This window comes from Aptenodytes patagonicus, chromosome 13 (genome assembly GCF_965638725.1).
Source record: "Aptenodytes patagonicus chromosome 13, bAptPat1.pri.cur, whole genome shotgun sequence".
Lineage (NCBI taxonomy): Eukaryota > Metazoa > Chordata > Aves > Sphenisciformes > Spheniscidae > Aptenodytes > Aptenodytes patagonicus.
In genome coordinates this window covers 3,194,980-3,216,783 of record NC_134961.1, presented here as the reverse complement: position 1 = coordinate 3,216,783, position 21,804 = coordinate 3,194,980, and the positions used below count along the sequence as shown (strand labels likewise).

The following is a 21,804-nucleotide window of genomic DNA, read 5'->3' as shown; positions in this document are numbered from 1 at the left end:
GGACCTATGTATTTTTTCTACCAGTCCTCCGACTGTACTGTAGCTGCATCAGTATTAACCTTTCTCTCATCTTTGGTATTTTCAATTCCTGCTCTACAAAGCAGGACACACAAAACAGAAGGATTACAACTCTGTCGAAACAAAGATATGTCCAACAAGGTAAACACGACCTCCCCCAGCAAAAAGAACCTGGGTCGAAGGTGCTCCCAACAGCTTCCTGCACCAGCTCTGGTGCAGTATACCCTCAAGTCATTTTACATCTTTCTGTTAAGACTGTAACCCTGTTTTACTAAGCTAAAGTGCAGATGTCAAAGCATCTTTGCCTTAAGTATCTCAGGAAGGTATGACGGACAATATACAATAACACTGCTCTAAAAAAGGAAGCAGACAGCTGGATGTAATTTGATGACATACCTCTGCTACATCTGCCAGAGACCGTGACACAAAAGAGTCCCGTGAGTTTCCATCCAGAAGGCTGGGTCCCAGTAAGGAGGTGCCACTGGCAGTCCCAACAGGAGTTGGCAACATTTTTCGTCCCTTCTCAGGGGAGATGAAACTTGCTATAAAGAACAGGCACATCAGTAAGTCACTGCACTGAATGTTTGCAATTGGGAGGATAAAGAGAAGGACAAGGAAATTGAAAATGGAGGACAGATATCTATTTATCGCTTAAAAATTATGTCTTACCAGCGTGAACACCATCAGCACGCTGCTAACAGTACAGAGACTCATTACACTGGCCCCATTAAATACTAATTAAAAAAAACCACCAACCAAAGCCCAAACAAACCCAGTGATCTCACGTCTTTGGGATTATGCTCACCAAGCACAGAACGGAGTCTATTTTTCCAACAGCAGAGCCAAGGGCATCTTTTCATTTTGGCAGAGCAGCCAAAATGTCTCAACCTATCTGATGAGTCAGGCTCCAAACAGACTACAAAGAACTGCCAAGGAATTATTTGTCCCAAGGTAAGGGCCCCAATCTAGCAATAGGATCTTTTCAGGAACAGACTTGTAAAGAGAAGGAAAACGGTCTGAAGGCAGCACTGTTGAAATGAAAGCAAGAAGTAAGGGAAGAATTCGACAAATGTCCTACTGGGTTTATGATTTTCCAAAGGATTCACTTGTAATAAACAGTGCTTTTTTTTTTTTTTTTTTTGAAAGGGAAGAGCTTTTTTGTTGCAGTTCTCTGCATACTGACACTTACAAAACAAGCTGCTGAGAGACGAGTCTGTGGAGTCATTGGGGTACCACTGGGGATCATGGCTGGGAGAGGCAATCCAGTTCTGTTGAGGACTACTGGATGGGGATGGAAGACTTTTGGAGCTGTCACTGCCGTTCAGCTTTGCAGGAGAGAGAGAAACACCTTCACCTGTAAGCCAATGTCAGGAATCACTGATTCAGTCAATGCGGTAAAGCTACAGGACACTACACCAATTTATGTTTAGAAAGGGGAAAAAAACCCAACAACCAACAAAAAACCACCTATATATGCTAGAAAATAAAGGCTAGGCACATAATTTTATTTCCAACAGATATTAAAAAAACCCCAAAAAACCCAAGAACTGCTTCCTGGAAAAGTTTCTGCTGACATGTAAGATGACAGGGATTTTTTTTTAAGTTAATGGGAAGACTTTAGCCAAGCTCAGACTTACTGTATTGACCAGAGCTGATAGCTATTTCAATGATAGAATCACTGATTTGAGTGGCAGGTTCCCCTTGAGAAAGCACATCTTCAGGTGGTCCAGGCAGCGAAATATCCAAGAGAGCAGAAACATTGGGAGGAGAGAGCCGGGTACTGGAAGCCTCTGATGAGGGAAGCGGAGGGGTGGAAAGACCATTTTGGAGGGGAGTCTTGGACAGTTCTGACAGAGAAAGGACTGATGCGCCCTGTTACAAGAAACAGAGTTAATTGTTCATAAATTTATGAAGGACTTGGAAATCCGTCTGAAAAGCAACAGCTTAGCTCCTAAGCATCAGATTAAGATCAGACTTTAAGGAAAAAAAAAAAGACGACTAATAATCCAGCAGCTAATATTCCTAAAATTTTAGGAATATATTATTTATATAATAAATTTGTTTGGTTTTTTTTTCCACAAAAAATATCTGTAAGCATAAACAAATATGCTTCAGCCCATATCCTGCCAAATCATCTGAAAAAATACGGGTCTGTAACATTCCAAAGAATATTTAATACAGCCTACGTAACAGAAACAAGCATAATAATAAAATTAACATGATTTTGATGAACCTACAAGACAGTTCTTAAGAATTAAGTATTAATTTGCCTTTGTATAGGCAAAAAACCTGTAACTGCTTGAAGGGTATATAAATATTTTAAACTGCTAACTCACTCCTCTTTACAGCCAGACTTCCCAAAACTCAACTGATCTTTTTTGAGGAGTCTCATTATTAATACCTCATCATAGAACTGTTTGTGGTTTTTTTCTGATGTAGTATATACAAAGCTGTCCTGAGAGCAAGAACCAGAACCTAAGGCCCCGTTACCACAAACGAATGCCTAGTAGGTCCATGTCCTAACATCTGTGCTATTAAAAAAAAAAAAAAAAAATTCTTCTCCTCCTTTATGCTCTCCAATCAAATTAATTTGACCTTTTTCACATGTACCTGTCACAGAAGGGTGGAAAGTGCCTCCACTGGAAAAAAGAAAAGCCTGTATTCTGAGGCTTGAGTATCTAACGCAAGGTCCTGGATCCCACTGGAGAAGGAAGTTGGGGTAGGATGATGACACTTACAACTTAGGTGCTGCCACAGTTACTTTTTAAGTATCTATGTCTTATTGGATCCAGCATAAAGAAAAGTGATTCTCTGAAGAGGATGCTGGCATTACAATCACGCTTTTAGTCTTAATATTCCTTCTTTAGCAACATACAAGCAGCGGGACTGCCAATTGCTGAAATCTTTCTTTATGAAGTCTAAAATACACACGTACGATATAGCACAGCAATTATAAACTCCTCCACTGTATCAAGAAATACGTAAAACCTGTTTGTCCTTCAGAGGTCAGAGACTGTCAGCTTCGCTTTGCTTTTTTAGAGAATGGTACCCACATAACTTCAAGCAGCTTTCCTAAATCCCTTTCTTTAAATTTCTTCAGATGCTAGAGATTTCAATTCTCACAAAACAGTACCAATGGCGTACAATTACCTGGGAACAAGGGGTTTTAACTAGTAATACCAGTGGTGTTTTCAGAACATTACCTATTTCATACAACTGTTCTTTCAACACATACTCTACCTGGAAGCCATCAGGAACTGCCTCCTGCTCATGCCGTGTTGGTAGGCTGATGAATGGAACCCGACACCCAGGGCCCGAGCCCTAGAAGCACAACAGAAATCATGTGAGTGACAAACATTTACACAAAATGCTGCAAATATAGCTGGGGAGGTAAGAGACAAGTGCCTATCACCGTTTATGCATACTCTTTTTACATATCGTGCCTTTCAAAATCGTCCATCAACTCCCTGAGAAAATGACACGGACCAACATGTATCTTGGGTCTCAATGAAAGAAACTGCAAGGAGAAATCACAGCTTCCATTCCAAATACATCCCTAAAAGTCCATGTTTTGCCCCAAATTCCCTCCTGAATTACTGTCTGTTGAAATGCTACTGTTTCTTTTCAAGCCCAGATTTCTGGATGGCCAACTTCAACAGTCTCACAGCTGAAAGCTGTTCTATAGGATGGAAATCTGTTCAATGTGATGATGATCTGATCCCTCAACCCTGAAATACGCACTATACAACATAGATTGGGTTTGCCATGATAAAAGTGTTTAACAGCAAGCTCCAGGAGAAAGCTCGCTGAAGCAGTCATTAATAATACAGCTTTTTTATAGAATCATAGAATCATAGAATCATTGAGGTTGGAAAAGACCTCTAAGATCATCGAGTCCAACCGTCAACCCAACACCACCAGGCCCACTAAACCATGTCCCTAAGCACCTCATCTACACGTCTTTTAAATACCTCCAGGGATGGGGACTCCACCACTTCCCTGGGCAGCCTGTTCCAATGTTTCACCACTCTTTCAGTAAAGAAATTTTTCCTTACATCCAATCTAAACCTCCCCTGCCGCAACTTGAGGCCATTTCCTCTCGTCCTATCGCTTGTTACTTCGGAGAAAAGACCAACACCCACCTCGCTACAACTTCCTTTCAGGTAGTTGTAGAGAGCGATGAGGTCTCCCCTCAGCCTCCTTTTCTCCAGGCTGAACAGTCCCAGTTCCCTCAGCCGCTCCTCATAAGACTTGTGCTCCAGACCCCTCACCAGCCTCGTTGCCCTTCTCTGGACACGCTCCAGCACCTCAACGTCCTTCTTGTAGTGAGGGGCCCAAAACTGAACACAGTATTCGAGGTGCGGCCTCACCAGGGCCGAGTACAGGGGCACGATCACTTCCCTACTCCTACTGGCCACACTATTTCTGATACAGGCCAGGATGCCATTGGCCTTCTTGGCCGCCTGGGCACACTGCCGGCTCATGTTCAGCCGGCTGTCGACCAACACCCCCAGGTCCTTTTCCGCCAGGCAGCTTTCCAGCCCCTCTTCCCCAAGCCTGTAGCGCTGCATGGGGTTGTTGTGGCCGAAGTGCAGGACCCGGCACTTGGCCTTGTTGAACCTCATCCAGTTGGCCTGGGCCCATCGATCCAGCCTGTCCAGGTCCCTCTGCAGAGCCTTCCTACCCTCGAGCAGATCAACACTCCCACCCAACTTGGTGTCGTCTGCAAACTTACTGAGGGTGCACTCAATCCCCTCATCCAGATCATCAATAAAGATATTAAACAAGACCGGCCCCAGTACTGAGCCCTGGGGAACACCGCTCGTGACCGGCCGCCAACTGGATGTAACTCCATTCACCATTTTTACACAATGAAAGAGCGAGACACTGAACTACTTTAAAAAGCATGCTCAAGAGACTGACCTCTACAGTGGTGATGGAGCCTCCATTCTGATGCACTACTGTTGACTCCTGCCCTGTTACCACCGTGGTCACTCCATCTGGTGACAGTGGAGATACACCCGACAAACCATCTGCATCCAGGACAGGCACAGGGCTACCAGGGATAATACCAGCACTTTTAGCTGCCAAGTCGATAGCACCTTTTGTGAAACAAAAAAGCAAAAAACACATTGCAAGCCTTTTCTTCAGGCAATTACTTTGTTGTGACTCATCTAAAAGGTGATTTTTTAAAAGTTGCCCAGAGTCAAAACTTAAACACATGCAAAAAGCAAAAATGGTAATTATCTGATCAGCTGTATCAGTTTTTCCTCTTCAAAGTATAACATTTCTTTCAGCTAAAATGTTTAATTTTTCTGCCCTGTTCCAACATGTTATCAGGTATATCAAAACAGTTTAGAGGAACATCCCAGCTCTCCCCCCGCCCTTTCCCTCTATTTTTTTTTCTTTTTTGTCCTGCAAATGGTTAAGTACTTGGTTATGCAATTTCTAGAAATTTCATACGGTTTACTAGAGGAGCTATAAAAACAACATAGCCTTATTTTGTTATCTTGCCTCTAGCAGCCATTTAGATTCAATATAAAAAATTCTTATGTTGTTGCAGGGTCAACCTCACCCAGATCTTTTCAAATCCACTTAAAACATCTGACTGTCTTCCCATCACAGAGAATCCTCTAAGTAAAACAGAGGCAGGTATTGCTTTCACCTCACTAATCATTCTAATTAAGGGACCCATTCTTTTGTTGCAAGACAGTATTTGCTTGGAGTACACCAGCATGTTGTTTTCTTGTAGAATTCATAATCCCATGTTAGTAGATAAGCTGTTTGCAAGTTTCTTTCAAATATGTCACAACCCCTTTTCAAAGTGGTCTGACAACAAACCATCACAAATTCTAACCCCTTGCTTTGCCTGCAGGTCAGACACAGTGAAGGAACCTAGTTCAAGGCTGTCCCACCACTGACTGCTCCCTTTCTGCAGCCACACAAAGTCATAGAAAGTAAAGTTGTCATTAACACAGCTGTTTTCTTTAACTTCCAAAGGCACTAATGATTTTACCTAGGAAATAGAAACCAACAACGTAACATCATACAGATCACAACAGACCGTGACACTCATTCTGTTTAAGAAGTGACTTACTGGACAGATGGTTGGTAGCCTGTGTTGGAAGAACTTTGGGCACAATCGGACGAGAAACAGCAGCTTTAGTCAGTGAGGACTGGATTGGCCGAAACGAACCTCTCCCTAGGGTGAAGGATTAAATACCTCTCAAGCAAATGAAATCTAACATCTTTAAAGCAGAGCACAACACAGTTCAGTGGAAGCAAACAAATTCCAAGCAGTAGCGAGCTCCGGAAATGCAAGTAGTGGAGACGAGTAGCGGAGTGGAAACAGACTTGAAATACCAATGCAAGCTAACCAGTGCCTTATCACAAAAATGCAACAGCAAGTGTTGCTGTGTTCTTGAAGCTGTCTCATGTTGATTTTGAGATTTAAGCCGAGATGGGGGATCACCTGTGCTACCATTGTACTCAAGAGTGTATTAGCAGAAAAGGGCAAATGGGCAGTACATTGATTATAGTGTATGAGATTTAAACAGTACTAGGAAAAGTCCATTAAAAAATCTAGACAAATTATTACACCCTACAGAACAAAAATTCTTATCTAAGTAATTTATTCCAAAATTTTGTCTCCCTGTAGAGAACTCCTTACTCTTCCCTGCTTTCAATACTGGGAAACGGAAGAAAAAAATTTCTATCATAATCATGACTTGCTTAACAATGATGGAGAACAATCACATCATCCTGTAGGAAGTGACTCAAGCAACTAGTAAAGGACTCTGTGGTTTTGAAAGGATGTTTTCCTCTTTTTAGAAATTATTCCTTTATGCAGTTTTAAGAGACACTTTCTAGTCCATCTCATGGCAGCATAAAAGGGATAGAAGACATGCAGACTCACCTGTAATGGATGAGTTGGATAAGATAGAAAAGGAACAGACATGCTGGGATGGGTTTCCAGATGGCCTCGGGAGCAGTGTTCTCTATGTGGGAGAAACAACAATAAACCAGAACATATTTAAACACAGAACAGAGGGTAAAGCTCATCTTTTAAGGCACAGAAGTTCATGATACCTTCCAGAATAAGCAGAGTATTTACACGGCGTGACTATCATGCAACAGACACAGCAATAAGGTCTGTGTAATCTTGAGAAAGAAGCTACAGACAGGAATCGTGTGTTTTCTCTGTAAACTACTCTAAGAGAAAATTTCCACATGGACAATTCTCAGAGAAATGCTAATTAGAACTATATTCCTTTCTGATTATACTTGTGGTAATTTTCAAATCTCCCACAGAGTTACAGCAGTGATCTTAAGGATGGGATCTAGCCTGTGTGCAAACTGATCTTCCATTACAATTAATCAAGTGTGAATTCATGAGGCAGCTGTATGTACTTGGGAGCTCTTAAAACAAATGGAATTGCATAGACCAGAAAATCTCAGTACCAGAAAACAGCATGTATGTGATTTCTAGGTCTCCTACTCTTATACAGAGCAGAAGAGACAAAAGGGTATATTGACACTCGGTAACTTTGTTTTCCCTAAACAAGTTTCCATTATTTTGGTTTTAGATTTCTTGTATGTTCCCCACCTGCAGTTTCACAGTGGCACGTGCCTTTTTGCTGGGTTATCAGAGTAGTCTAAGGGAGGTTAACGCCTGCCTACCACCAAAGTTCCATGACAACAGGCTACCTCTTCCATACATCTCTTTGCAAGACCCATTTGTTCCAGAAATCATTGTTCTTTTAAATAGTGTTATGTTTTATTTCACTACAGAGGTTTATACCCACCCCAGTTTAACAGCCATTAGTGCGTAGGAAGCAGGAAAAAATACCTAAAGGGGGATCTTGTTGCATTAGCACTGACAGCTCTAACAATGACAGACCAGGATACCACGTGAACACACTGCTTGTGCATCAGTACCAGCAGGCCCAAACAGCAGAACCTGCTTTCAGATGAGGGCCTTTTTTATTTTTTCCAAACTACCTCATGCACTGGACTACTACTGTTGCTGACATTCCTCACATAGGGAATGTAACATGGCTGGCTACAATATAGACTAAAATGCTTGTTCCTTCATATGTTCAGCTTCACTCTTCCAGCGGATGTACGAGGGAAGTTCAGGGTTTTTTCAGTTAGGTGCAAATCAGTATAGCCTTACTGATATCTACTCAGGAAGCAAAACAGGCATTTCACACTTTGCAAATTGGTCTGACCTGTACTACTAATGGCTTCCGCAAGTGCCTGTTCCGTAACTTCCTCGGCTTTGGCAAGAAGAAGTCCGACTGCATCTGGACAAGAGCAGGAAATGCATTAGAAAGTATTTTAAGCATGCAGACACAGAATAAATTATACCCCCCAGACTCTGTTTTTCAGTAAAGTTATAACTATTTATTAAAATACTGCGTTTTGTTTCAGACAGTAGAATAATCTTTCTGCTAGAGTAGGAAAATTTTCCACCAGGCATGGTTTTTTTTCTTCTTGTTTTACGGAGATAAAGCTTTCTCCCAAAAAAGCCATTTCACTACTTAGCTACTGCAGCTTGCCAGAAGTTGTTAGTGAGACTGTATATATAAAAATAAAATGAGTATTTGAATTTAATACAGCAATGAGGTATTAAAAGTAGCTGCACGATAAGAAGGATATCAGTTTTGCTAAACCTGGCAAATATATTTGCTGGAGCAACTTAATTAGAGAGTGAACCAGTTTCATCAGGCTGTGTGATGGCATTCAGATTCAGGCCTGAAGAGGTGATGTCACTTCAAAGCAGAGTTACATAGTCAAAATCTGACTAATCTCAGCTAATAAAATGTTATGCTTGAGCATCACTAGAAGCACTGCTTCATAGGGAAGCCCATACTTGCTGATGAACCAAAAAAACCCCTGTAATACCGACTAGAAGCTGGTTCAGGCACAATATGCTACTTTTTTCATTCAGTCAGTCATCTCACTTACACTGATTGTATCTAAGTGCTGCCGGAAGGTCAGTTCTGCTTCTTTGCTAGGCAAGAACAGTTTCCCATGGCGGCTGTTGGGTGGTAGAGTTGTAGGAACTGCAAAGAGTCCACCATCCGCATCAGTGCTTCCAGAACTTGAAGGACCAGCCACCAAGAGAGGTCTAGGGAGGTTTCTCAAACCTAGAAGATTTTGACAGCAATTTAAATGAAGTAAAGTGAAAACAAAAAGAAAGTAACTCTTTAGTAATTGGAGGATCATACAGAGAGCTGGGACTTAATGGATCCTGGCTCTGCCACCATCTGCTTGTGAACTCAAATCATGAAACTCTTGATACTTCAGTTTTCCCACCTGCAAATTGACAGTATTTACCTGCTTCACAAGGACACTGCAAACATTCACTTGCTTTGAAATCCTTGGAAGAAGGGGGTTAAATGCAATTTTACGCTACTAAAGAAACTAGAAGTTAAGCAGCCAGTTTTAAGCCCCACACAGACCATGTTAACCAGTTTATCTATTCAGCCTGTAGAAATACTTGAAGGCCCTTCCCACTAAACAAACTATATATCCACCATTCCTTTTGTAGGGGAAGGTAATACAAACACAGACTCATTCTACAATGTTTATATTTTATTTACGCTCCCCACCACCACCCTGTGGTGATTCCAAGTGCAACCCCAATAAAGCGATTCTGGTGACAGAGAAAGAGCAGGGATCAATTTACCAAAATACCTTCCAAAAGATGGATTGTCTTAGAAATACATTTGGCACATTGAAATAACGGCATCTGGTCCAAGTAAAAAACGTCTTCGTTTACATTGAACTTTAAAAAATACTGTAGGATTCCACAGTGCTGTGCCCACTCTGCAGGCATCCAGCTAGGATGAAAACCAGTATTGTCAGTATGTCATTCTGAGATGACCAAGAAGCGTACCTGCCTCTCTTCCACAGAAGTGCTTGCTGTGCATAAAACATCGGGTTTCATTACAACAGAGAGTAACGGCTATTTTCACACTCGTATTGCACTCATACTTGTCACGGTGCTCCAGCCTCTATTGCTGGGCTGGAGATCTCAGCTGGCAGGCAGCAGGCACCTGACTCACCCAGAGGGGGAAGAAGCAAGGTGGGCAACGATCCCTAGTCATGCCCGCTGCCCTAGGCAGGAATACAGTACAGCACAAGCTTGGGCCACCCTAAGGCAGAGATGGGTATACGCAACAGTATTCAAGAAGTGTTCTGAAGAACATGAAGCTTTATTTACCTAATAAACCTGCAGGTTTTATTATCCTCCTATTTAAAAGATGAAATTGCCACCCTCCACCCTGCTGCTCTAGATTCGGTTGTTTTTCCAAAGCTTAGTTAAAATTAGTGTGCCAATGTATCTAAAAATCAATTACAGGCAGACATATAAATTTGTGCCTCCTGCCTGACCAGGAGTTAGAGAGAATTGTTAAAGATAATACACATGATATTATCTTTAAAAAAAGCAATAAACGGATGCAACTATAATTACGTAATGATATTTTAAGCACTACAGGTGATGTTGCATCACAGCTGCTGCTTCACTTTTTCTAAATCTCTTTGCATGATTCTTCTTATCCTCTCTTTTGTCTCTCCAGCTACCTGCGTGGCTTTTGTGGAACTGTCAGTTTGCTAACACTTTCAGTTCTTCTGGAGTAGACACAGGCTATCTTCTAATCTTTATTTTCTACTGAGAAGGCCAAATCAATTTATCTTCAATTAAAAAAACCCAGAAGACGAAAACCAAAAAGCAGTTAGCACCTAGACGGACTCAGGACCAAAGTCTATGAGGGAAGGCACCTAGAAGGCTCATCACCAAAAGTAACCTAGCCGTTTGCTTTCTGACAGCCAAATTACTGCAGTCACTTAATAGCACTGCATGTGAGGATACAAAGAAGCTTGATAATTACTGTAATCTAAAGGTTGCAGACCACAAACAATCCTATTTTAGATCCAGAACACCCTTATCAGGGCTGATAAAAGGCATTCAGTTTGTCTACCAAAACAACACAACTTAGGGTGAAGGTATCAGACTTGCTTGGGTATCTGTGTGACGTGCTGGATGCCATTACCTGAGGCCCAAGCTGAGTGCATTACCCCAGGCAGAACTGCTGAGAAGCTATACTAATTAACTAGGTAGAATGTTGTACTGAACACACTTTTACTGCTCCTCTGTTCAAGCCAAACAGCTCAGCTGAAGCCAACTTGGCTATAGAATCACAGAACCATTAAGGCTGGAAAAGACCTCTAAGATCATCGAGTCCAACTGTCAACCTACCTTTGGTACTGTACAAAAGCAGGAATACATAGTCTGTATTTTTCACGTCCTGACTTTGCACTAAAGACTATGTGTTTCATTATGGTATCTTAAACCATAGTGCTGCACAACCCTACTTGTAATTCAGTGATGCGAATCAAAGACTAACATGGACAATTATATTTGGTTTTGAATCAATGAAGCTCTGTGTAAACAGAACAGGTGTCTGTTTCTAAGAGATCAGATACAAAGCATTGTTATCTTCTTGCTGTTTCTGTCTGGTATCCTCAGCGGATGATCCTTACCGTTACTTAAAAGGCTTCAGAAAGGATTCTCAAGGCATTAGGGCAGCATAAAGTACAACCTCGTAAAAATGAATTTTGCAAACTAAGTAAGCTTGATTCTACTCGCAAGTCTGATTTAAAAAGGTATGTCCTTCAGGCCTGTGTATCTTACTGAAATGTAACAATTTATCTGTTTGATCTATTAAATTATTGGCTTTTTACTAGATATTTAAGTAAGTACGTCCTTGTCTGCAAGTAAGCTTTAGACAAAGATGAAATTGCTATAATGCCATTCTAAAATGAAAACCACACAGAGCACTAAGTATGTTTTACAGCATCGGTTAAATTGCTCATGGTCCACTGCTTCTTACAGCACGGGTGTGAAAAGGACAGCACAAGAATCACAATAGTTCCCAGTAACCCTGACACCTTCACAGACTTTTCTAAAGTCATAAAACGTTTGCTGGCAAATGCAACGGGACTGAAGAATAGAACTGAAATTCTTGGTCTGCATGGCTAGGGCTCACAAGTTATAGCAGCTGTACCTTCTATTAAAAGAAAAGGTAATTCATAATCATTCCGTATTTTATAATGGCAGAATGGCACAGAAAATTTTCAGTAATTGTTTTATCAACAAACTTTACACCATATATTTACTCTCCTGCTCTGTAAGCCCTCACTCTGTTGAGATCCCACGCCCTGTATCAGTCAGCTCCTAACAAACACCAGCATCTTCTGTAGGAGAGACTCGTGAGAGTTCTTCCAGGCTGTAAACTGTATTATTGGCACACATTGTTTTTCAAGGTTCAAAGAAGCACTGAATTTAGGACAACTCTAAAGCAAATTAACACATACCAATGTTCTGAAACAGTTAAGTTCGTAAAAGTAAGAACACTCATTCTCCCAGCGTTACATTACTGGGACGTGCTCATCATGGTACAAGGTGCTCATGGCCTGGGTCTGATCTCTTGAAATGGATTTTTATGAATACTCACCTGAGGAGCTGGAAGCAGCACCAGGAGAAAAAGTCTTGTTGTTGCGAAGGGCAGACTGATTTCGTGCACAACCTGGACTCCTGGTGCTGATGGCAATCACCTTTCCCGGAGGAGTCAGTGACTGCTCCTCTTGAGCAGGCTTTATAGGGGATGTGGCCACAGAGCTCATCTCGGGCGTCTAAAAATGCACACACATTACATGAATATTGTGTACTGTTACAAGAAGTATATTGTTAAACTCATTCTACTTAGGAAGCTTAAAAAAAATAATAATCTGACATACTACAACATCTTTAAGTACCCTAACCAATACCTCTGTGTGTGTGCGGTGGGCAGCTGAAATTCCCTGCCTGTGCATTTAGCAGTGTTAAACATCATCGGTTCAATATCATTAATTTATGTTACAATCGGGTTAACACTACACAAGCTTCAGTGTGCTGGACTACCCCAGGATAAAAAGAAAAAAAAAAAAGAAATAGAAAAAAAGGTAAAGACACAGAATTGTCACACTAATGGAAAAGGTGTTGGTTTTAATTCAGTGCAAAATTAATTTTCATAAACTCTACCTATCCAGAGAGCACCTCTGGTTGGAAGTATACTTGGACAAAAATACTTTGCTCTTAATTCTAATCAAGTAGAGACCAATAGTTTTGAACTTCTTCCCATCCCTTCTCCTATTTCATACTGTAATACAGCACTGACAAGAGGCACATGGCAAGGTGCTTACTAATTTTCCAGGCCTATCCAGTTATTTCATTAAGTTGTTTAAATGCTTTTCTAGAAAGTGCTCCCTTTTTAAGGAATCTGTGTGCAATCACAGGCATAAAATTACCACCCACACTTGACTGCAATGCAATTTGCTATAGTTTGCTTTATGCTGGTAATCTTCATTTAAAGGAATGAACCACAGCACAGTTGGCCATTTTAGCTTTGTTACATATTATCTTGAGAAAACAGCAAGGATCTAGACAATCAATCCTTCCGCTGTTAAAGTACCCTGTGGCAAAAATATTATGGTTCCTGTCATTATTTGATGAAATGCAGAGGATTTAAGAGACAAAACTTTCAAAAAGTCTACAGTACTTTCAATTAGGCAGTATCATCCTCGCCTCTTGAATATGTATCAGTCCCACGACATTCATTGCCACAAGAAGAGTATCTCTTTTTCTGAAAAACAGCCAGTATAAAGTGGTATTTGACAAATAAAAGTATACGTTACTTTTCATTGGAATGTACGATATGGTACATATCTGAAAGAATTATTTTTCAGGAGCACTACACTACTTTGATTAAGACACTAAGAGTGCTGAAGTGACGGGAAAACACTTGCAAATAGTAACTGCTGGGTTTTTTCCCCCCTCTTCTATCCCTCTCCCCCCAAGTCTAAGGAGATGTCCTTCCTTCTAGTTCATGATTGTTTCATCATGTCATCCCTGGCTGTCACATGTGTCACCAGAAGTAAAAGTAGATGCCGAAAGAGGAGACATTGTCACAGACCTCTGAGATGTCAGACCAAAAGTCTTTACAGTTTAAACAAAGTCTATATCTGGAGCTATATCTGAGCAAAGATGGTTTTAAATTTATAAAATCCTACCTTCTATGTCTATAAAAGCAGGATCAAAAGGAGCTTGGGGGGGGTGTGTGTTTGTAAATCTGTGCCAACAAAGAAAGATCAAAGAACTATGTGTGTTTGGGAATAGTGATACATTTGCAGCCTATGCTGGAAATACAATGCAAATGGTATCTTTAACTTATCGTATCTCCCGCACAGGAATTCAGTCTCATCTGTTGAATTCAGTGTCCTTTTGGTCTTTAAAAGGATGTTTTACTAGGTTTCAATCGGTTGCACTAGGTGGAAACGGCTGCCCCGGTATCACAGGGACAGGTCTTAAACATTGGTTACAATGCACAAGAAGGAAAGCAAGTTCATTCCCGGTTGTCTGCCTAAGGAAGAAGATATTTTTCTGGGTCTGTTAAACAACTACCCTAGAGCCTGGGAGCTTTTACAAAAATCACTGTGGCAGACACAGTTATATTGGCTATGCTATCCCAAAAAAATGAATTCTTTTCACACTTACACTTAGTGTAACTTGAACTACACAGACACTGGAAATTAAGGGTTGCACTTTTCATGTGGAATATTAATCTCACCTAGGCTCCCTCTGTCATCTAGGCTCCATTTCCCACAGAAGGTTGGACCAGATGATCTTCCAAGGTCCCTTCCAACCTGGGCTGTTCTTTAGTTCTATAAACCTGAGAGAATAGAAGGCACCTACCCAACCTAACCCCATGACTGATCTTTTCAGTAGTCACATTAAATGTTCACTGTAATACCATTGAGACTCACAGCAAACCAGAAACTAAAAGGTAGTGTAAAAAGCAAATGCAGCATGTTGAGGAAAAGTCCGCTCTGTAGCAAGCCGGGTTGTGGTGGTGTTTGGGTTTTGTTGTTGTTTTTGTTTGGGTTTTTTTGTTTTTTTTTTAAACACAGGAATCTCCAAGATCTTGACAAGGCTGGTCACTGATTTACTATGAAAACAGAACTGGGCAATTATTCCCCAGATCAAGTGAGAGTTTAGCATCTGGAGCATGAACAAGAACTACTTACTGGTTTGGGATTGACTTCAGTAGAGATGAGTTTTAAAAGGCAGTTTAGGAGTCTCTGCTTGTGAAAGGTGGTACATGAAGGAACAGCACTTGACTCAGATGTTTGCTCCCTAGCATCCTGGGCTTCTGGCTCCAAGACGGCCAGCCAGTCATATTCCAGCTGCAACTTGTTCGGTTTGCCCATCATGAGGTAGACTTCAGCCAGCGTAAGGCTCTCAGAAGTTCGCAGGCTCCATCCTTCTTCTCTAACCTGTTGAGAGAGCCGGCTTGGGTCATCCTTGAGAGACTTTGTACTAGATTGTCCCTGAGGTGGAGGTGGAAATGAGGAGCCCAGCTTCTCTTGAGAATCCTCCATTACTGCATCTGTTATATCCTTGGCACAAGCATCAAGCTGCTGGCCCTGGCTGTGGCTAGCCTGAGTTTCGTATCTGGATGGGCCACTGCCGGGTGAAGCCACACCACCTCGCGGTAGCTGTGAATAGGAGTCAGATGTCTCTGTGCTCCTCCCACTTGGAAAAGCCACAGGAGAAGTATCACCAGCTGCTGGAGTAGAGTCTTTCCCATGCAGTTTGTCTGTGCAAGAACACTTCTCTGGGACGATCAGGTCCTGACAGGACTTCATGTACCGTGGGAATGGATCAAGCAGAGAGAGCTCCTCCACATCAGGGATCTTACTGCAAGCACAAGCTGTGCTGCACGATGGTAACACAGTTGCTTGGTCACTAGCCAGGGCCTCCCTGCCCTCCACACAGAAGGCCGCTGAGCTCAGCTTTTCGTGGTTCCCTCCTGGATCTTGGAGTCCAGAAGGCGGTTTTTGGAGAGAATTAGTGATGCCAAGATTGGAGGCTGTTCCTTCCACCAGGCCAGTCTCCGGGGCACCATCTTCAGTGCTTGCAGAAACTTCAGCTGTGGGCTGAGAGGTTCTGCTTGACTCTGTAGTGCTCTCTGCCCTTCCAACACCCTTACCTTCTGTTCCCCGCGTGTATTTTAGCTGTCCCCTAGCTGTTCCCTGACCACTCTGTATGCCTAAGATCTGTGCAGGGGGTAGTAAGTGAGAGTCTTTCGTGTTCTGTTTGCATTTGCCAGTTTCCTGCCAATGCACTGTGCAGAAAGCCTTGGAGTGGACCACTCTGGCTACCCCAGGCAGCGGAGTGAGTGTACAGTTCTCTCCTGGAAAGAGATGGAGCATCACTTTCTCCTCTGAGAAGCTGCCTCTTGTTTCCGAGTCTCTGGAGTCTTGAAGCTGCCGTTCTTCTAGTGTTTTACGCTAAAAAAAGACGTGTCAAAGAATACAACGATCATCTGCCCCTTCCAAACAAACACCCGGTAGCCTATTTCGCAAGTTAAAAAAAAAAAAAAAAAAAAAAGAAAGTAGCTGATCAAGGACACGTCCTCTATTCAGCACAGACATGAAGACTCTATGATCAGAAATTAAGTTCTTTTGTGGGGATAAGGACTACACTGAAGACCTGCTACAAGCACAAACTAAATCTCTGTTCCAGACAAAATTACTTATCTCTGCTTCACACACCTTTGTAACTGTAAAAGAACCCAACCAACCAACAAACCCCAACAAAACCAAGCAAAAAAACCCCAACGTCACTGCACAGCAAAACAGACTCCCCTTACTGTGCAGTAACCTCCACCTTACGTGTTTTGACACCCTTCTAAGTTTCAAGTGCTATGCTGCTACTTCTTCCCAGGCTCACAAATTAAAAAGAAAAGCCTGAATTAAAGGACTAAGAACAGGATACAGCATACCAGTCAACAGGAGAACAGAATGGCTGTTAACTCACAAATCCTTCTACTCCATGGATCAAAGTTCAGAGGTAGGGATATCTCTAATGTTGTATGGCTCAGACAGCATATAGATACCTAACAGGTAGCAGCAGCTACCTAGACAAGAAGCTTAAGCCTTCATTTGGTGAAACTGCATAAAGCAAGTGGAAAGATCTGTCCTTAATCTCTTTGCTGAAACGGGAAACAAAATCGTCAGCTATTAGCCAGGCTTCTGCGGTGGTCACCCATCTATAATGAACAGACTAAGCGCACTGTTTAAGGAAATGAAATAAAGGCAGGGAGCTTCCCTTATTACTAATTAGTTTTTCAGGGGTTCATAGTAGAGAAGAGTGGAGGTAAAAGTGGACTATTATGGGGTTTCCCATGAAAAGCTCCATTAGTGGTGCTGAGATACTGACCTCTAGCTTTACTAAGCACGGGCTGGTAAATTTATGAGGTAGAATCACATTTCTGATGCAGAAATGAACTTCGCATAGGAAGGGAATTGCTCCCAGGACACAGCATACAGAACAGACTAAGCAGAAAAAGGATACAATACGCACTTCATGGAGAGCCCACTTCTGCTTCAGGAACTCAATGAGGCTGGAGACCTTTCGATGTAACTCCACAATCATCCTGTATGCGAGATAAACAAAGCAAGGGAACAGAGGAAAAGCGTCAGCAGAAGTTCAAGTCACAGCCTTGATGCCAGAATGGGAATTAAGGGAAGAAACTGGCATTCTGTAGTACAAGCACAGAGAACACACCTACCACTCCCAAGCGCTAAGAAAAAAAACCACAAAAACAAAAAACATATGTTATGCCGCAACTTTAAAATCTAGATAACTCACAACTAAGAAAGATCTAAGATCTCTCAGATAAATGAAAGATAAATCTCATTTTATAGATATCAGATAAATCTGATTGCCATGATTCAAGATACTAGTTTCTCCAGATGGAAGAAGATAGGAAGAGATGGGAAGATTTAGCTGAAGTGCAAAACTGCAGGCAAGGCACAAAGCTACCACATGAAGTATAGAAAGAAATAGAGAAAGGGGCACAAAAAAACCCCCAAACATTTACTTTTTGCTCTTAAAGCATTTTACAAAATAACCCTAATGCCAAAAATCTTCATTCTCCTCTCTGCACCATCTTCGGTCATTATACTGAAGTACTCTATTTGAAAGAACAATCAACACCACAGCGGCCTCGTGTTTTCTGCCCTGAGTTTTGGACTAGATGCAAGTACTAGGATGAACAGCCACTGATGACACTGAAACGACAGCACCAACTACATTTTGCAGGCAGGAGATTAAGCTACAAATACCTTCCTTTCTGCTAGTATCACTGTGTTGCAGTTGACAGGTTCAGAGTCTTGGTGCAGACACCTCCGACCATTGTTTTACTTCCGTCCCCTGTGCCCCTGTCTCATGGTACGTTCAATAGAAATTTTAGTAGAACTAGTGCTGCATATCTCCATTTTACTTGCACTCTGCTCTGACAACTGGGTGTAAGTGGCTCAAAGTATATTCATCTCCAACTCTAGTAGCTCCTATCATTACTCAAATTAAAAGATATAAAGAACAATAGTAATCTAATTTTCAAGTCTGATATCTCATGTTTACAACAATCATGTACCCTGGCTGGACAAGCCTTCAGAGTAAGTACATTTAGGCAAACTGCATTGTCAAAGACGACCTGCCCAGTCGGCAAAGAGAACCCTGAAGAGAGAGGAAGATGCTGGAATGCTGCTCATATATTTCCCTATTCTGTTCTGAGCACCACAATCAGTTCTTCATTACCTAAGCCGTGGATTCTGGGCAAGACTCTGTACTCGAGCCCATGCATGATTATTTCGTGGCTGCAACTCCACAGGGACCTTGAGAGGAAGACGTACTGGCTTCTGGTCCTCTTCATCACTAACACCTGAAGGGAGATGAAGCACAAAGGGCACGGGTCAAAGCAAGGACAACTCAGTCAGAACGCTATATGCTCAGTTACATGACAAAAAAGCATCACAGACATCAGCATCACCTAACGACAACTTAGGCAGCTCAGCTTCACCAGTGGAGCCTGCTTCCTTAGATTACCTCCTGTTCCAATATGTTTATTTTTTTCCTTGGACACTGCAGCGGTACTGGAGCTTCCAGTTGAGCAAGCAGTGTCAAAATCAGGTGGCTGGAAACTTTGAACGTGTACAGTATTTCAGACCTTTAAACTGTACTGATTCTACTTATTGGGGGGGAAGAAAAGAAAAATAATAATAAAAAAAAAATCACACATAGCTGAACTGGAGAAGGTAAAAAAAAAAATCTAAGATGCTCAATGCTAAACAATGTACTACTGCGTATTCACTGGCACAAGGGACTAAACTTTGAAAGCACAACTGGCAAAGCAGTAGCGACCTTGTCTGGTGTAGCTATTTCCTTTTCAATTTAGCTAGTGACATACTCCAAGATTTAGAGAGCTGGGTGGGCCCTAAGTTATTGGGATTATACAAGCAAACAGGGTAAGTAACACAATAGGGACATATCTGTGCCCAACACAAATGTGAAATAGCACAAATCCCCCTGCCAGTGATGTACACACCAAAACAGGCCTACTCTCTCTCTCACGTTCTTCCAACCATCTGTTAAAACCCTTTCACGTTCCAGCATCTCTTACTTACCATCTGGATCACAGAGTTTCTTCAAAGCCCTGCACATCGGGGCTTTGATACGAAGGTTTCTGCCTTTGTAACGAACAGTCGTAGCCCTGAATACATTGAAAGAGAAGTATTTACAGGCACCATTAACAAAAGTTTGTGAATACGCACTTATTAGGGATACAGAGTCAAATACAACCATGGCTATAGGAATGAACAAAGAAATGTAAGGGTTTGCAGTGCAGATTCACAACAGCACTCAATCTTTTCTATCACCTTACTTTTCATTATAGAAATGCTACTCTTGTGACCCTACTCTTCCAGACTTTCATGAAACCCTGGGCTATCCACTTAGGGAGGGATTGCTATTTTATAAAGCGGACCAGAATTATGTTACTTCGGTTGAAGAGTACCCTCAGAGACAGCTTCTTCATAAAAGACAACTGGCTTTGCTTTGGTCTCCTCTTTATACTCCTAACTCTTAGTTATGGGAAGAAAGAGTAAAGTTTTTTTAAGAGTCTTCCATTCTGGAATATCAACACCACATCTGTTGCAGAAATGAGGTCTAACAGCTTATGCGGGAATCTGAACAAAGTAACTTTTACAGTATGATTTCACTGGCTTTTAGTTTCAATACCACATTAACAGCCATAAAGATCCTTAAAAGCAAGAGCCACTGTGTGAAAACAAAAATGGCGACTATTTGATTTCTTTACTCAGTCAGCCCTGTTTTCTTTTTAGAGACTTAAAAGGCAGGCGTTGAGACCAACGAAGTTACTGATAGCGGTATTTACTACCTAATGCTTCAAGCAATAAGGATCAGCTAGCATAGAAGCAGCAGGACTGAACACAAGTCCTTGCAAGTAAAATGAAATTATGGAGAATGTTCCTACAGCCGGATCTTATTTTTTCCTGTGCTGTATGGAAGACAACATCAGGCAGAAAGAGCACTTGTCTACGCTGCTAAGAGGAGAATTTGCAAGAGGGCAGCAGAAGTGAAGCCAGACCTGAGAAGATGGAGTTGATGAGGTGAGCAGCTCAAAAGTTTCAGTTATTAAGCTGTGAACTTCTACAGGTTCAGAATATCCCAGGGCTGGAAGGGCAGATTTCCTCAGTCTGCACTGAGCTACCAGAAGCTAGAGGGAATATGTTAGCCCTCGCTCTTTCCAATGAGCTCTGACACAGAAGTAGTGATGGCTCAACTAACGAAAAGGGGAGAAGGCTAGCAAGTGCTGAGGAGAAACTAGCAATGGTGCTACTTAAAAAATAAAAAAGACCCAAGAGCCACTTGCCTGGTTTTAAATAGCGCTTCCTATTTCCACATCCGCAACAGCAGACAACACTACAGCTGCTCTAACAGAAGCATCGTTGTTACCTTTCCTCTTGCAACTTAACCCTAACTTGAATTGTTGTAAACTTGAATTGTTTGAAGACAGTGGGTCCCACCAAGTACAACGGTCAATCTCTGCCGACGGACAGACTCTTAGAGGAGGACATAGTAACACTTGTGGATATCTACTCAATGACATAAGATAAAACTTCCTCCCGGTCATTGCAATGGACACCTTAGCCTTAACGCATGAGGCTCAATATCCTCGTGTCATTTTATTAAAGCACAGATATGATTTTATCAGAAAATCGGCATTTTTTAGAAAATAAATCTCCTGAAAATAAGTTTAATCATATGCAGCTAGCACCCTCTTTTTTTTTTTTTTTTAATGTGTAAATAAACCAAGTTTCAATACAAGTGAGGACAAGATCAGTATGAATCAACCCAAACTCACTTATGTCAAGTTAACAGGGACTGCAATGCACGAAGACAGGAAACTTGACTACAAATTCTGCTGCTCTCAAATTCAGCTGGTCAACGTTTGGACAACTTCTCTCTTGGGTCTGAATCTTTAGGTGAAAAACCTCCACTTTTCTTCACGAGCCCAAACATTGGTCTCAGCCAGCAGTCGGAAGTGGCAGCCTAGTATAAAAGTGCCTGGTACAAAACCTGAAGAATTTGGCAAAACCTAGAGAATTTGCAGTAAATACAAACCCTAGATACAGATTACATTTCTTTGTCCAGTGCTTCTTATTATTTCGTCCAAGAACAGTAACTGAAAAAACAGCTGAGGACTAGAAGTCTTCAACTTTTATTATAGCTCCTAGAAATCTCTCTTCCTGTTAGTTTTACGCTGAAGTAGCACGTCCTCGTGATTCACAACAAGTACTCTCGGCCTT

At 41.7% G+C, this 21,804-nt stretch overlaps 1 protein-coding gene across 1 annotated transcript in view; it reads right to left on the bottom strand.

Annotated features, from left to right (window-relative positions):
* LOC143166674 (protein cramped-like) overlaps window positions 1–21,804 on the bottom strand; it is a 60,168-nt gene that overhangs the window by 3,645 nt on the left and 34,719 nt on the right. Inside the window, exons 4-17 of the mRNA XM_076351264.1 lie at window positions 19,600–19,685; window positions 18,734–18,857; window positions 17,486–17,567; window positions 15,154–16,419; window positions 12,546–12,723; window positions 8,989–9,170; window positions 8,250–8,324; window positions 6,935–7,016; window positions 6,116–6,220; window positions 4,942–5,120; window positions 3,259–3,339; window positions 1,656–1,890; window positions 1,208–1,372; window positions 415–560 (exon numbers count right to left, since the gene is read on the bottom strand). Of these exons, the coding sequence (XP_076207379.1) occupies window positions 415–560; window positions 1,208–1,372; window positions 1,656–1,890; window positions 3,259–3,339; window positions 4,942–5,120; window positions 6,116–6,220; window positions 6,935–7,016; window positions 8,250–8,324; window positions 8,989–9,170; window positions 12,546–12,723; window positions 15,154–16,419; window positions 17,486–17,567; window positions 18,734–18,857; window positions 19,600–19,685 (2,986 nt within the window). The remainder of the gene's footprint in view (window positions 1–414; window positions 561–1,207; window positions 1,373–1,655; window positions 1,891–3,258; window positions 3,340–4,941; window positions 5,121–6,115; window positions 6,221–6,934; window positions 7,017–8,249; window positions 8,325–8,988; window positions 9,171–12,545; window positions 12,724–15,153; window positions 16,420–17,485; window positions 17,568–18,733; window positions 18,858–19,599; window positions 19,686–21,804) is intronic.